This window comes from Engraulis encrasicolus, chromosome 4 (genome assembly GCF_034702125.1).
Source record: "Engraulis encrasicolus isolate BLACKSEA-1 chromosome 4, IST_EnEncr_1.0, whole genome shotgun sequence".
In the NCBI taxonomy this organism is placed as follows: Eukaryota; Metazoa; Chordata; class Actinopteri; order Clupeiformes; family Engraulidae; genus Engraulis; species Engraulis encrasicolus.
The window spans coordinates 23,384,253-23,401,216 of NC_085860.1; the positions used below are offsets into that span (position 1 = coordinate 23,384,253).

General features: G+C 42.7%; 1 protein-coding gene across 1 annotated transcript in view; it reads right to left on the reverse strand.

The window, feature by feature from the left end:
• Positions 1 to 114: 114 nt before the first annotated feature.
• The window catches only part of slc23a4 (solute carrier family 23 member 4), an 18,533-nt gene continuing 1,683 nt past the window's right edge, over positions 115 to 16,964 (reverse strand). Inside the window, exons 2-12 of the mRNA XM_063196056.1 lie at positions 15,825 to 15,956; positions 13,851 to 14,008; positions 9,446 to 9,605; positions 8,612 to 8,793; positions 7,717 to 7,837; positions 7,000 to 7,156; positions 6,327 to 6,580; positions 5,109 to 5,273; positions 4,297 to 4,405; positions 3,979 to 4,074; positions 115 to 1,257 (exon numbers count right to left, since the gene is read on the reverse strand). Of these exons, the coding sequence (XP_063052126.1) occupies positions 971 to 1,257; positions 3,979 to 4,074; positions 4,297 to 4,405; positions 5,109 to 5,273; positions 6,327 to 6,580; positions 7,000 to 7,156; positions 7,717 to 7,837; positions 8,612 to 8,793; positions 9,446 to 9,605; positions 13,851 to 14,008; positions 15,825 to 15,956 (1,821 nt within the window). The 3' untranslated portion in view covers positions 115 to 970. The remainder of the gene's footprint in view (positions 1,258 to 3,978; positions 4,075 to 4,296; positions 4,406 to 5,108; positions 5,274 to 6,326; positions 6,581 to 6,999; positions 7,157 to 7,716; positions 7,838 to 8,611; positions 8,794 to 9,445; positions 9,606 to 13,850; positions 14,009 to 15,824; positions 15,957 to 16,964) is intronic.

Sequence of the window (16,964 nt, forward strand, 5' to 3'; positions counted from 1 at the left end):
CCATTGCCCCGCGTGAAATACACCCCCCCCCCAACCAAAAAAATCCCGGTGCCCCCATAGTTTCCAAAAATTCTGTGGGAAACACTGAAGGCGCTATATAAATGCAGTCCATTTCATTTACCATTTTACTCAATATACTGTATGTTTTTCATATGTCAGCACTTAAAGAACTTTACTTAAACACTGTTTTGAATATAGAGAGCTGGACATCTATGAACAAATAGTAAGCTTTAATCGAGGAGACTGTATTCTGTATATAACAACACATGTGTTTATATCTGTACATGTATTTTCTTTACAACATAAACATTACATTGCATTAGTAAAATGTCCCAAATCTTTCGGGGTTTTCTTTTCATGGTGCCTGCCTGGCAATGTCAAACACATTCAAAAAGCAGCAAAACGGCATTATCTGTACAGCATAGAAGTAATATAGTATACAAAGACAAGACAACATGGCCTGGCTTTCAAGACTACAAAGCTCTATGAACTTGATCTGGCCAAGCTGTTGTAAATGCATAGCTCTCAAAGGGCGGGCTTAATCCATGTCTATCAAATGTCTCTTTCCTCTGACTTTGGAACCAGTGGGGTCAATGACAGAACTAATCACCTTCTCATTAAACCTGCTCCATCGAGGCATTAGAAATAGTCGACTGTTACTCAACCCTGTTCAAGGATCGATTTGGAATTGCCAACCCGGCCAGACTCCCTTGGTCACGAAAATGTTGTATAGCATCGCAGCACATATGGACAGGCCCAGGCTACTCACAACATTCAGTAATGCCAAGATATATAAACTCTGCAAAATGTCCATTCATAATAATAAAAAAAATTGAAACCAGTACAAAAAATATGCTGTTGACAGGAGCCCTCAGGAGACCATAGAGATCCTTCCAAGCAGAATTTAACATCTACGCCAGCTGCCTAAGTTACAATACCATCCCCGCACCACAAGGGGGAGCTAAGTCCACTAAAGTGCCACTGTGGAGATGATGGTGTGTGCAGAGTCTTTCTTGGCGGCCTTCTTCATGGCATCCAGGGAGTCGGTGCTCTCGGGCGTGCTCTCTCCGGACGATGAGGTGTGGTCGGACATATCGTGGGAGGGGCAGAAGGGGATGTAACGCACCCAGCGCAGGGAGGACAGGCGGGCGCTGAGGTTGAAGGGCAACCCGTACACCTCATCACTCTCGATGGTGGTGCTGGAGTCCTCCTCGTGAACCTTGTTCCAGGCGACGATGCCACGCTCTTGTTTAGTTCCTGTGAGAGGCAGAGAAAGGGAGAGAAAGGGAGGATCAGATTAAAAACCCAAAGAAAAAACTCAATGTCGATTGAATAAAAGGACAGGGGATCGTTCCAGCTTAAGTTATTTATCTGGGGATATCTGCTGCACACAGTAAATCTAATCACAGCAAAGTAAATATCTGGTAAATCTACTAAGGAAAGAATGCTGTGGCTTTATTTGCCTCGGAAAAAAAGTTTCTCCATTTGTTCTGTATTACATTGACTTTCCTGATGCTTACCGCATTACTGTTTGCCTGTTCTGTTAAAAAACAAGTCCGACAGGCGGACAACAGATGCGTCCGTCTATGCCCGTTCTGAACCTTTTTTGCCCAAACGCCCCCTTGGCCTCCTCATAACCTGTCAAGGCAATTTATCAATAAGCCTACCATGTACTGTATAAGCCTGGATTTGAAAAAGTACCATAGGATTTCAACAGTGTTGGGCAATTTACTGAAAAACTGTAATGCATTGCTGATTACATGTTACTGTCTTTTCAAAATAATCCCTTACACTACATTTAGCAATGTGGGGACCTAAGGCGAATTTAGCTAGGGGGGCCATCGGTCCATCCCATATCACATTTTTTTTTAACATAAAATCTCTATTTTTGTTAGGCTATTTTTTTTTTAATCACGATTTTTTATTAAAAAAAAAAAAAAAATTACAAACATAAAAAACAGGCAAACATTACAACCCTTTCTGGACAGATTTCAATGTATAGGCTATTTGCAATTTTGCATAGGCCTACATTAAATAAACTAAAATGTGAAATTCTCTTTTCACTTTAATATGAGAGCAGTGATGTCCCCCCCTCACTGAAGTGTTATTTCATGTGTGTGCATGATGCTGTCACCTATTTGAAGTGACGTTGATGTTGGATTTCATGGAATACTTTTAAATGCCGCTTTGGGAAGAAAACAGAGTAGGCGACAGGTGAACTGTCTTTCTGTCAAAACAGTGGTTTGCAGGCGTTTGCGTTTTCACGTGGATATTGTCTTCGTGGACCGTAACAGACAAACCGTAAGTTCCATAAACTAATCAATGAGACATTGGCTACGTGTACATGATGTTTTTAAGTCCGATTTAATAAATGCGATTTAAATAGATCGGATTAAGAGTTATTTTGCGATGTGTATACATGGCACTTTCACTTAAATGCGATTAAACGTCTGGGGAAAATAGAGCATTGCGATTGGACTGAGGACGCACGTGCTGAGCGAGCCAAATAAGGCACGGGGGCGTGGTTCAATGCCACCGAGATGCAGGTCATCTTCCCCACAAAAATCGTTGCCTCAGGCGGACTGAAATCACAACATTTCCCCCTTTCTCCCTGGATCATTTACAATGCTACATTAGCTACCCTGTTAGCATAGAAAACGAGTGGTCAAATGGTAATGTGGAGTAACTTTGTTGTGCTTCATTACTTCGTGGGGCACTTTTACATCAATATATGGAAGCCACAACATTTATAGTCGCTTAGGGACTTTAAATTAAGCAAAACTTTCATGTGAAAATCAACAGGAAGTGCCGCAATGTTTTTATCACTGGCAAAGAGCACGGTCTCTTGGCCATAGATGTGTACATAGGAAACGCTATCTGCAAATGTCTCATGCCTTCCTATTTCATGGCACACATGGATGGAATATGCATACAGACTTCTGTGCTTCTGCAGTTGTGTCAGATAATGCAATCAATCAGCTGCGTAGCCGGTTTGCTAACCATTATGGTAGACGTTTGCACGCATGAGCTCCAGGCCAAAACTGAGCGACTGCCACCTTGTGGACACAAGAGGGAATCACAAGAGGGAATCACAATTCAGAAACGCATCACGGGAGGGCGGACGGACGGACGGCGGACGGACGGACGGACACCAAAGCCTCTTATAGAGATGCGTGGGACAGTGGTGTAGTCTACTTTTTTATGGTGGGTATACTGTATATTTGAGCATTTTTGGAAGTGGGTATACTGTATATATTTGTGCCATTCATATCAATGGATCATTCAATTTTAAGTGGGTATACTGAAATCCCTGAAATTTAGAAGTGGGTATACTCCGTATACCCGCGTTCTACGTAGACTACACCACTGGCGTGGGACGCATCTAAAAATGTATGTTATGTAAGCGTTTGGATCTGTGGACTCAAACAATCAAGGAAGTGGGGGACAGGGTCAGTTGTCCCGGGCCTATGGAGAGGGGAGAATGTGGACCCCCATTACCTTGTATGTATTGAGTGGGGGATCCTTTCAGATGACTTTGCTCTGGGTCCAGCCAAAGCTGTCAGCGGCCCTGTATGCAGTTGTGCAAAAGCAATAGGCCTACACACCAGGGGTGGGCAAACTCAGGCCTGGGGGCAACATGCGGCCCACTGAGCCATTTCATGTGGCCCGCAGAGCTTTTACATCAATCACAACTTTTAAATCCAATATGATGCTCTCACCAAACATTCTTCAAATGGCTAACCAATACAGGGGTATTCAGACTTGGAGATTAACTTCGGACAGGATCTTTGGATTTGGAGATTAACCAATGGTGTATTCGTCAATGAAATAGTTAAAAACTTATGTCAACATACATTATTTGTTATTTCTGACACAAGTTGCCAAAGAAATTTGGACCTTTGGCTTAAATTGTAAACCTAATGTGGCCCTCTAGGCAAAATAATTCCCACCCCTCGCCTACAGAGTATGCTTACTAACCTGGGATGGTGTTGTCGAGTATAAATCCAAAGAAGCCGCCGACAAACATGCTGGTGGTCAGGAGCACCTGGAGCACCTGGTCAATCACCACAACACCTGATAGAGATCGAGGGCCATTTTACATACAGTATGCAGTTAACATTTACATTAATATTGTATTGTACAAACATTCACTGACTCAGCCACAGAAAACTAAACAAATACAGTATTAAAGCAGGCATTTACAGTAGCCCCACTTAGCAAAATAGGAAGAACGTTTTTGTCAGTATCAAATGTATTGTGTTAAAATATTGACCACATGTGACTGTAACATGATACCTGTGGCGATGGCTGTGGGGTTTTTCAGGATCCAGTTGGGAATGACCAGCCCGGTGAACATGGAGAATCCAAAGATGAAGATGTTCCGGGAGGAGTTCATGTCAGCATACTGTCAATGGCACAATAATGAACCATTAAGAGTCTTTCAAGGCCCATAGGAAAATACGAGAATACAAGAAGAATCTTACTATCTCTGATACTTTTCTATTATACACATTTTCATCGTTGTCATTGGTGGTAACAAGAAAAATAAACTCAATAAATCATAAACTTTATTTTTACATTTCTGAAAATAGGGGCACATGAGGGTGCGGGGCCCACCAGGAAACGCCCGCTATGCCAGATGGCCTGTCCAGCCCTAGCCTTAAATTATGCACGCAACCGCATATGACCAAGAGCTCCACAAGCTCAGGAAGCTGCACAGAACTACACAGGTCTGACAAGAGTCAGGCTAGCCCTGTGTATCATCATCTTAAGGGTTAACTTGCCTGGGTTAATCACTGACTAAACCATCTATTCGGAAGAATACCTTTCCCTGTTTATATACGTGCTGACTGTAGGTATGGTTTAGCTCAGAGGTTCTCAACCTTTTTTGAGTAAACACCCCCTGTAGCTCATCATAAGACTCTTGACCTCATCATAAGCCTGCCAACGCCCCCCTTAGTATTAAACAATAAAATAGATAATAATGCCCCCAAATGGCAACTAAGCACTGCCCCCTCTCAGTTTTATCCTTCTCAGTGCCCACCGAGGGCTCCACAAAGCGTTGGGCGTTGAGCATTAAACACTAGTGTAGCTGAACAGCAGCTCACCTGGAGGTTGGACACCCCTGCGGCAGCTATGACCCCAAACATCACCAGGAACATGCCCCCGATGACGGGGGTGGGGATGGTGGTGAATATGGCCCCGATCTTGCCGAACACCCCCATGATGATCATGAGGAAACCACTGGCCACGATCACACTCCGGCTGCCCACCTGCACAACACAGAGTAAAAAAATACAGTGTTAATGCAACACTTGGAGAGTACTCGGGGACTAATTATGACATAGAACATGTTAATTCAACACTATTCAAGAGTCTATTTAACACTGTAAATTTGACAGTGCAGAGACACACAGTATACAGTAAATCCATGGTAACACTGAGATCTGAACCAGCTGATTACATCCCATTTCATGTAGCATGCACTTTTATCCAAAAGGGACTTACAGTGGACATACAGTGATGAGCAGCGTAGAATATGTGGGGAAATACATAGCATACAGTCAAGAGTAGGGTTAGTGTAAATGAACATGTTGCAGCCAGAGCTTTACCAGAATGTCACCCTGGATCACTGTGTCTGTATTTTTAATAACATATGACGTAGCATGACATAAACAGAATACATCAGGGAGATATGTCATCCAAATAAGATGTTATCAGCTTAGGCGACACAATAATAAAATTCACATGGAGAACATTTAGTATAATGCTATTACAGTTGCATTTGTGTTGTTTTGTTATGACATCATGATGTGCTGTGTCCTGCTATGAAGCAGTGTCAAAGTTCATAGCAATCTGACAGTAAGGTCTAGCCTTACCTTTGGTCTTCAACACTATCTAGTAATCTGTTAACTAGCACCATATATACTACTACACTAAAAATGCCAACAATGAACACAACTACGTAACAGTCCAGATGGAAAATGTGGACTAAGGTGTTTTAAAAGATTATGATGACGATATGCACCAGCAACATGTGTGACTGTCTGATAAAAGGCATGCCTATGTTTCTATGTGCCTGGGCTACTAGTCCATGCACAAATGGCTAATAAAGAACTTAACATTTTTGAACTTTGAACTTTTCAAGTGACCATCCAGTACAAAAAAATCGAATTATATCTTAGGGGAAAATAAATAGAATAAACACGATTAAGAAAGTTACAAGTTTAACAAATTCAAATGGAAACTGAATAAAAACATAAATTAAAAAAGCTTTTTAAAAAAAAAAAAAGTACCCGTCTCACTTCGTATGTACTGTATCTCACCTTGGTGATACCCAGGGCCCCAACGTTCTCACTGTAGGACGTGGTGCCATTGCCCGTGCCCCAGGCCCCGGCCAGCAGGCACCCCAGACCCTCCATGCCGATGCCCCTGTTGATGGCATGCTTAGGTGGCGGAGGGGCACCCGAGAGACGGGCACAGGCGTGGTAGTCGCCCACAGACTCGATCATGGAGGAGATCACCCCTGCCAGGATGCCAAACACTCCCGCCAGGCTCACGGTTGGCACCCCCCACTGCCCTGGGAACAAGCATTGAGGTTGGTGTGGAAAGAATGTGGGTTAGTACTGGATGTAACAATGCCATGGTGATTTTCCTAATCTGGTTTTAATAGAACAGAACTTATTAGAGCAGTAACAACTCCACAAAAGAGAGATCTTATAAATCTCCCCAGGAGTACCAATAGGCAAACGATATAAATTAAAGCTGATCAAACATAATACATTTTGGTGAGGAGTGAGGACACAAAAGACAGATTACATGAAACAAAGGCTGTTATGGACTTCAGTTCAGGGGTGTGTTTCTCGAAAGCGTAGTTGTTAGCCAGTTAGCAACTTGAGTAGTTGTCAATGGGAAATTGCATTGCAAACAACAAAGTAGCTAATGTAGTTAGCAACTATGGTTTCGAGAAATGCACTCCAGGGTTGCTGGCATCCTTACCTGGGTACGGAAAAGTGAACCAAGGTGCTCGGCCTATGACATCCCCCTTGATGTCAGTGCGGGCCAGGTAACCGTACTGCGAGGGGTTGGCAGGCAGGGCATTGGTGACGGTTAAGATGTAGCAGATTAACCAGGACAGAGTTATGCCAAGGAGAACCTACAGGGAATAGAAGATGTGCGCTTTATTAGAACATCCTGGAACTTGGATCTTGCGGTCAATTAATGTGTCCACTTCCAAAGTACTTGTTTTGAGGACAGAGTTTCTGGAATACCTCATATTCTCATTCAATTCCTTGTTTAAGTATGCTTTATCAATAAGTGTCATTAAGTCAATAAAGGTGGACATAAATAATTATTCAGAGTTAATCCATGACTCGCTCAGTATACATGTTCAAAACAAATTTCTCTGTATCTTTGTCAGTCTGTAAATAAAGTGCGGGAACACTTAATAAACACTGTATGGGAATTCAATGTTAATTGTTAACAAGTTCACAATCACTTGCTATCTGTGTTTGTACAAGAATGTACATAATCTACCTGGAATTCTCATTCATTGTTATTTATTCTATTGGGGTATTTCCTGCATATTCTACCTGTGTCAGTAGATGATTAAGTGTGAGAGGAAACATAAGTGCTGTACTAAGTTACTCTTTCTGACTAAACTTAGTAACTCTGAACAGGAAGTGGTTGAAAATCTGACATGACACGACAACTTACAGGAAGAATCTGGAAAATGTACAGCTTAGAGGTGTGCAACTTTTTGGCTTTGCTGTAGGTGGGAAAAGGCACAGGGATGTGTCGGAGGTACTGCGAAAACAGGATAATCATACAGGTCGTCCTGAGGAAAAGAAAAGAGGTAAAGAGGTTTCAGTGGTAAAATTCAGAAAAGGAGCCATGGGTTTTTAGACTATCAAAACCATTGCTGCCAACCTAACAGCCTCAAGAGGCTAAATACTTTTTGTAAGGACCATTGGTGCTTGGTTCTTTTGGTATGGAAATAACATAAGGCTGGTGTACATTGCATAAGGTTATGGTGTTTCAAGGTGTTGTATTAAAGCATTACACTACATTACACTTAGCTGATTAATTTTATCCATGCAAAGCAACTTACAGTTATTACAGGGTATTTTTTCTAGTGGATACAGATCAATGTTGAGTTAAGGTGTTATGTTCAAAGGCCATGGATGAAAGAACGTATGGGGAGAGAGGAATTCGAACAACCCTATGACCTAAACAGCAGCTCCCTAACCATTACGCAATGGCAGCCCCAGATTATCACACTGATTGCTGCCAATTTAAGAAGCCAAAGCAGCTAAATTATATTAAAAATCAATGGCTTTTGTGTGAGGATTTGTATGTATTTGAGTCAAATACATTTAGCTTTTGGTTGTTATTATGTGGGAACACAGAACGGCTTTTGTGTTGTGTTGTGTTATGTCATGTTATAGGCTACTGTTGTACTGTGTTGTGTTTTACTGTTGTGCTGTACTGGTGTGTCGTGTTGTGTCGTGTCGTGTCGTGTCGTGTCGTGTCGTGCATTGTGTTGTGTTGTGTCGTGTCGTATATTGTGCTGTGCGTCATGTTGTGTCTTCTTGCATTGTGTTACACCTACATGGCAGCGATGCCCCAGTGGTTGCCTGCGTTCATGCCGGCCGAGTCGTAGAGCGAGAGGCCGATGAGGGAGATGGTGGGGGCGATGGTGAGGGGTCCGATGAAGCGCATGAAGAGCCCGATCAGGCCCGAGAAGCCCACCAGCACCTGGAACAGCGAGCCCACCATGATGGAGCCCTGCAGCTGTGGAAAACACAGACACATTGATTACTATGGTTACCAGAACTCTAAATTAACTTTTTTTTCACCACCAGCCAAAATGGCTAGAAGATGTTAATCTTACTAGCCAAACACACACTCACTAATGGGTCAAAGTGGCTAGTAAATTGGTCTTTTCTACCAGATCAAGTTTCACCAGCATTTGGATGGTTGGCTGGTGTTAATTTAGAGCCCTGATGGTTACTATTGCCTTTTTTCCACTGCCGGTTTTCTGGTAGGCCTACAGCTCGACACAGCGCGACTCGGCCGCCACTTTTTGCTTTATGATTGAGCTGTGTCTATTCTGCATTTTTGAAAAGCAGAAAATTACGGCTGAGTCAGGCTGTGTCGAGCTGTAGGCCTACCAGAAAACTGGCAGTGGAAAGGAGACATATGTGGCTTTAACAGCCTAAGCAACATTATTATTATTATTATTGCATAGACATTATGGTTACTACAGAATTTTAACATCCTGACCAACGTATTATTATTCACCTGCATCTGTTGGGACACAAATACAATTTAGTTACTAAACACAGGGGCACAAATACCTTTGGTCAGGCCCAAAAAAAAGTAATCTGAAAGCTCCCCCCCTCCAAAAAACGCATGAAGCAAACTGCTTTGCTATTATACTTACAACTTGTATGCGGCTCTGCCAGACTTGTTTGAATTCGGGAGACGAGACATTGACCAGCGTGGCATTCTGGGTCCAGGCCGGGCAGGCCCACTCTGGCATGGACAGCAGAGCCATAGACGGGGCCAGGAGAGTAAAGGTACCGCCCTGCAGAATAGGTAACCTAATCAGAGGAAGGAATGATACAGACTGATTAGGAAAACACAGAGAAAGATCCATTGCTACCTGTTACCTCTTACAGTACTCCGAACAAAATAAAGATGATCCATTGAATTTTAAGCCATCTGGCTTCTGAAAGTGACATGCAGTGGCTCCATGTACTATATGTATTCCATTCAGAGAATTAATGCTCTTTTCCACTGATGGTGTTCTGGTAGACCTACAGCTCGACACACACAGCGCGACTCTGCTACATCTTTTTGCTTTACGATTGAGCTGTGTGGTGCCTATTCGAAAAGCAAAAAGTGGTGGCCGAGTCGTGCTGTGTCAAGCTGTAGGCCTACCAGAAAACCGGCAGTGGAAAAGAGGCATTAGCTGACTGTGACTGGCTATGCTCTTCATCCAGGTGGGAGATAATCCGCAGCACTACACAATTCACCTTTGAAATATTATTTCCAAAATCATTTCAGTCATTCATCAACTTGCAACCATGGCAAATTTTCACTGGAAGAGCAATACAATACAATACAATACAATACAATACAATACAATACAATACAATACAATACAATACAATACCATACAATAGAATACAATACAATACAACATACAATAGAGCACAGCCTTGTCTGCAGTAACTACATGTTTGAAGAGGGAAATAATGTCTTTGTTGTTGTTGTACTTGCTGAAGAACTGAATTAAGGGAACTTTAATTGCTCTGTGAAAAGAAGAGATTAGAACATTTGGATTCTTCCTAGGCTATTGCAGTCATAAAATAGCAATTCAGTCTCTAAAATGCTTCCATGTGTCTAAGCAACAATATCAGATAATACATGCAATAAGCTTTGGTAGGTTATCTCTACACTGTTCAATTGTGAAAACCTTGAAATGTTTGACCTAAATCTTCAACACAGCAAGAACATGTATCATTTGGATCAAATCAGGGCCTGGTTCTTCACACAAGCCATTGAAGGAGCAATTCTGTCTAACCTGAATTGCCACACAGCTGCCTGTTTGTTCACAACTGTTCATTTGACGTGCTCGTAAAACCTTTCAGATGTCAAAGAAGAAAGAGGGTTACTTTGAGAGGGAAAGAGAAGTGAAGACACAGTGACGACGCGCCAAGGGAGGAGAGGACCCACCCTAACACTAACGCCACCCGACCCGTCTCATGTGAATCAAGGCCCATTGTTGTTTTAGATCAGATTTGAGGCAGTAAGAAGAAACCAGCTGATTCAAATCCCGTGAAGGACTGTAAGCCACCACTTGCTCTTCAATCAAGATTCCTGCAGGGTAATGCAGTGTGTGCTGTGCCGTCAGGCTCTAGTCTTACACACACATGAAGGCCAAAGAGGAATTAGAGGCTCCAATGAAAACATCACCTTATAAGATCTGATTTTCTCTTGAGCGATTCCTTACTATTCCCTGTTAGACTACCCTCTCCTTGTTTTGGTCTAAACAGATGTGTAGTAAAGGGTTAAGCACCAAAACATGGCAAGATACACTTCTCTTTTTATGAGCATTAGTGTACATTATTTGCTGACATTTGCTTTCTTCTTTTATCCCATCTTTCTTAATTGGACTATACAATACAGGGTGTAACTACCAACTCTTTACTGACAGGCTATATATTCACCATGGCTGCTATACTGGAAAGTACATTCCAATCAGCTGGAAAACATAAGCAGAAATGTAAACATGAACACCCAATGTTTACACCGGCCTTGGCATTGTCATAACAGAACACAAACCAACTGAGGACAAGCCTATATGGAATGTGGAATTACAAGGCACAAGGTTCCGCGCTAATAAGATCCAAAAATTCCCCCCTAATCCTATTTAGAATTCCGGCCAAGTGCAAGGTTAGACCTTTTCTAGGGCCTCTCATGCAATACTGTACAATGAAACATCTTCACTCAAATCCAGTGACACTCTATGTAGAGGTTCCACCTCAGTGAGATTCTAAGGTGTTCTGCAGTGCTGTCATTTGTTGTGCCGATACCAGACATTGCAATGTTTTAGTTTTATACAGTTCTTTCTGCCCAAGCTGTATACTTTGGAATGGTATGTTTTAAAGTGGTTCTCTGTGCATCAAGCAAGCTTCTGATATATGTAGGTGCTCACACAATCTGCCTCCATTGCCTGTGCTGGTACAGACTTGTGTAAGGACATCAGCAGCTGGTAGACAATTCTGCTCTTTAATGTTTTATTGTCTGTTTCCTCCTATTCTCAACAGAAAAATATGTCTCCATCGCCCAGTGCATGGAAATGAGCCCTGAGTTTGGACAATTATTATACACTGTTACATTGCGCATACACTGTTGCAACGCTAGACACTACATCTCTATATAGGAGTGGCCGTCTTTGCCCTTAGTAAACATTCAAAAACACTGCACATGTGTATACACATTCATTGTCACTTCTGGGTCAGTGGGCCAAACGGTCACAACACAGACAGCCTCATGCGCTTAGGGAAAACATGAGGCTTATTAGAAAGGAGCACGGTATTTTGCAGACTTGAGTGTACTTGGCCTACATTCCCAGAGCTTCAGTGTAGGTCAATCTCGTGGATGGTGTCTAGTCTACCATGGGTTGATGATTACTGTCAATGCCATTATGCTGATTTCGCTAACATGCCAAACAGATAAAAAGTACACTACGTTGGCGGCCTTTGGCTGAAAAGATCAACACAAATACAGCATACACAGTTCCAGTGCACGGAACATCCTGTAGATCAGGGGTTCCCAACATTTTTCAACTTGGGGCCCACTCGAAATTGTCAAAAATGTTCGGGGCCCACCTCTGACCCAATTAAGAATAAAACTCTAGTAAATCAACAGCAACACACACCAAAATATGATTATTATTTTTGGAAAGTCATTTCAAGGCCCACTTGGAATACCTTCAGGGCCCACCAGTGGGCCCTGGCCCATAGGTTGAAAACCACGGCTGTAGATGCATTTCACTTGTCACTGGTATCATGGTGTTATCATATTGATAACCTTGATGCATTTCAGAATGATTCAGTCAAATACTGGTACTGTTGGTTTTACTGTAGCATTCGGAACAACAAGTTGCCCCATCGTTACAACCAGCTACAATCAGCAATAACAAGATAATGTATTATGAGTTTCATGGGGTGTGGTGGGTGTGGGTGTGGGTGGATTATGAGCATGGGTGGGTATGATGTGGTGGGTATGAGAGGAATACAATATAATAGCAGTATAATACGACATGATAAGACTTTTTTGTTGTTTCATTGGGGCCTAAGTTCTTGCACTTATGACATGTTGATTATGACATGAACAAACAAAAACATGTATGTGTTCATGACATCAATGACATCATATACTAAAATATAGAAAATATATGATCTGTTATCTGTTATCTATTAGCAGACATTATCTGTGATATTATGGCACCCAAATGTCCTCATGTTTTGTCATGTTACTTTGTCACAATGTGTTACAACATGGATCTTAACAAAATGTTCAGTACACTAAGAGATACTATAAGAGAACCATTTTCTTTTCTAAGACCCTATTGTATGATATGTTGCAATATTTGCTTTTTTATGCACCGTTTTTAACTTTGGTCACTAATTTACTGAAATGCATTTGCATGTAAAGTACAACAACTGAAAGCCTTCCCCCATTCTTAGAATAACTGTACCTTCATTGATGTTTAGCCAGTTAACACTCTCTCTCTCTCTCTCTCTCTCTCTCTCTCTCTCTCTCTCTCTCTCTCTCTCTCTCTCTCTCTCTTTTACCTCCTCTCTCCAAAACAACACTCCCCCCCTCTAGATTCAGCTGCAGGGCCCCAAGTGAAATGTCAAAGGAGTGAACGTTTGAGAGCTGTTATTCCCCATCCAGGGGCTTGGGGGCCCCAATAAGCGTCTGCCTGCCTAGCCTGGTGACAAGATGCGCCTCTGCCCCCTCCCTCTCGGCCACCTGACTCCAAAGCAGAATCCTACTATACAGTACTGTGATTGTTTTTAAAGTGTCATCTACAACGCGCGCGCACACACACACACACACACACACACACACACACACACACACACACACACACACACACACACACACACACACACACACACACACACACACACACACACACACACACACACACACACACACACACACACACACACTCTCTCTCTTTCTCTCTCTCTCTCTTTCTCTCTCTCTCTCTCTCTCTCTCTCTCTCTCTCTCTCTCTCTCTCTCTCTCTCTCTCTCTCTCTCTCACCTGACTCCAAAGAGGACCTGGATGAGTGTGCAGAGTCCCGAGACGAAGAAGATGGTGCTGATGAGATGGCTCTGGGTCAGGCTGTCGTGCTGTAGACACAGCCCCGTGGACAGGATGAGCGGGATGGCTATGATCCCACCAAATGCTGTCAAGCAGTGCTGCAGACCCCAAGAACAACAAGGGGAGAGATCAACAGAGAGACAATCAATACTTCTGGAGAGACCACAGGAACAACAGGGTGAGATCAACAGAGAGACAGTGAACAATGTTTTTGAGACGAGAACCGTGGATAGATCAACGGAGAAGCATGAAACAAAGCTGCAAAGAATGCAATGAATACTGCTGGAGACGAGAAGAACAACAGGGAAGATATCAAGAGAAAAGTATCGAACCATGCTGGAGACGAGAAGAACAACAAGGAAGATATAAACAGAATAGCATCCAACAGTGTTGGAGACAAGAAGGATGGAGAGACCAACAGAGAAGCATTGGAGACAAGAAGATTAACCCCTTAGCGCAGAGCCTATGTTATGACCTTACTGTCACCAAAATTGTAATGGCTATGTCTTAATCTGTTACTTAAGGCTCTCTATAATGTTATAGCAGTGTTGTTATGATTTAGTTAAGTATTTTCAGCAAATAGTGAATAGGCCCGCCGGCGACCCCATCTGCAGTAAGAGGCTACACTGAGAAAACAGAGAGACAGCAAAGAGTGGCAAGGGCAATAAAGTGCCACATTCAGGGAACTCAAGACAAAAGTAATAGTCACACTCAGTCGTCATTCAACATGCTGAGGAAAATGAGATGATTGTCAAATAATGTCCAAGATCACAGTGACTAAGAAAGTGGCTCCAGAGGTAAATTAAATTGGATTGGATATCAGAGGGTTTCACTTTCATTTCAGTTCTGCTTTTATCCTTGAGTATGGCACTGTGCCTCATACAGTTCATGAGATGTACTGATTACCACATTCTGCTATCAGTGTGAATGCTCTAAATGCAAGATACAATCTTACACACACTATCCAATGGCAATTATCAGCGGGCAGTCATGGGTGAGCGGTTAGGCCGTCAGACTTGCATCCCAGAGGTTGCCGGTTCGACTCCCGACCCGCCAGGTTGGTGGGGGGAGTAATCAACCAGTGCTCTCCCCATCCTCCTGCATGACTGAGGTACCCTGAGCATGGTACCGTCCCACCGCACTGCTCCCCATGGGGCGCCACTGAGGGCTGCCCCCTTGCACGGGTGAGGCATAAATGCAATTTCGTTGTGTGCAGTGTGCAGTGTTCACTTGTGTGCTGTGGAGTACTGTGTCACAATGACAATGGGAGTTGGAGTTTCCCAATGGGCTATCACTTTTTTTCACTTTTATCACATCATAACCCGGTGATGTGAAGTAATATAAAGTCATTGTGGACGTCAGCAGTGTTATCAATTCTTCTCCAAGACTTCCGTTGTTTCTTTTCCTCACTGGGAGCAACACAGTTCCTACTCTCATTCACATATCCATTCTATCAGCCACTTGTCCAAAATGATCAGAGCTCTCTAGAGGATTTGGTAGCAATTTACAATAATCCTCCGCTATAAATTGTTAACTTTTTGTTTATTGTGTAACTATTATAGGCCTACTTAAATCATAAGAATTGATAATAATTAAATCACGTATAAAACGTGTATTAATTATTAACCGATTATTAATTAATAATTCATTAATTAGTTAACCATTGATAGCGGAAGGTTATTCTAAATTGCTACAGAGGATTCTGCTACTGAGGATTCTGGGAATTCAAGGTGCTAGTGAAGTGAAAGCGTGAAAGCCTCATTGGAAAATTCCAACTCCCATTGTCATTGTGACACAGCACTCCACGACACACAAGTGAACACTGCACACAACGAAATTGCATTTATGCCTCACCCTTGCAAGCATCTGTTTGCTTGCCAAGAGTGAGGTGCTTCACTGAATCATCATACATACCTGAATGCCCAGGATTATGCAGAGGTACCAAGGAGGGACGTCCGTCACACAGTAGGCCAGCTTGTTACGGTCATGCTCGCTGGGCATAGGCTTCTCGTCGGGGAGCTCACAGAAGTGTTCTCCCCCATCCACCTGAGGATCATACAACAAAGATGGTGTCAAATGATGGTGCCCACCACAAACCCCAGTGTCTGACCTGGTATCAGGGCCACAATAGCATAGACAAATCAAAGATGAGATAGTCAGCTGCAACAAGGATTTTTTTGTTCACACTTATTTTATTTCTACGTTACAACCAAGACAAGTAGAGACATGGCTTTAGGAGAGCCAGGTTATAGGTTTGCTGCGGGCTGGACCATTTCCCAACCCTAACCCATCTCTCTCTCCCGCTCTCTTCCTGTCACATCCTCACTCTCTGTTAATAATGGCAATAGAAGTCTCCCCCTTATAATTATAACTGTAAAAGGGCCTTATAGCCTCCAGATTATACATAGAGGGCATTGATATTACATTATATAAGCAGTACAAAGCCATGTTTGAAATTCTAAATATGAATAGCTAAATAGCTAAATAGTTAAAATCTAAATAAACCACCTTGACGTTCGACTTTTGTTCCTTCCATGCAATCACACTCACTTAAAAAAGTGATTCAATCCTGTTATAATTGAACTGAGTTGAGCTGTGAGATATGCATGCCAACACTGCTAGTGCAATACGGTGCACTTATAAACACTGAGAGGATGCCATTGGCTTGCATCCCCATGACTAATGTCCAATCATCACATGCATGATGACGCAAACTCCAACAACATTTAGAGCAGCAGAGGGGAGAGAGAAACATTTTGGAAGGGGCAAATAATTAACCCCATTCACAGCCCCTCTTGGATTGGCCACCATGACCGTAGGCCCTAAAACAACATCAGGCACTTACTCATTGGACCAATAGGGCCACAGCAGAATTTTACCTGTTTAACCTACTTCCACAAAGCTGGACTATTTCTGTCTCTGTTACTGGCTCACCCAGGGGTAAACAAATCTCAAAGTAAAGCAGAGATAGTGCAGTTTTTATGTGGATACAGGAATTGGAAAATTCTCTCTCTCTCTCTCTCTCTCTCTCTCTCTCTCTCTCTCTCTCTCTCT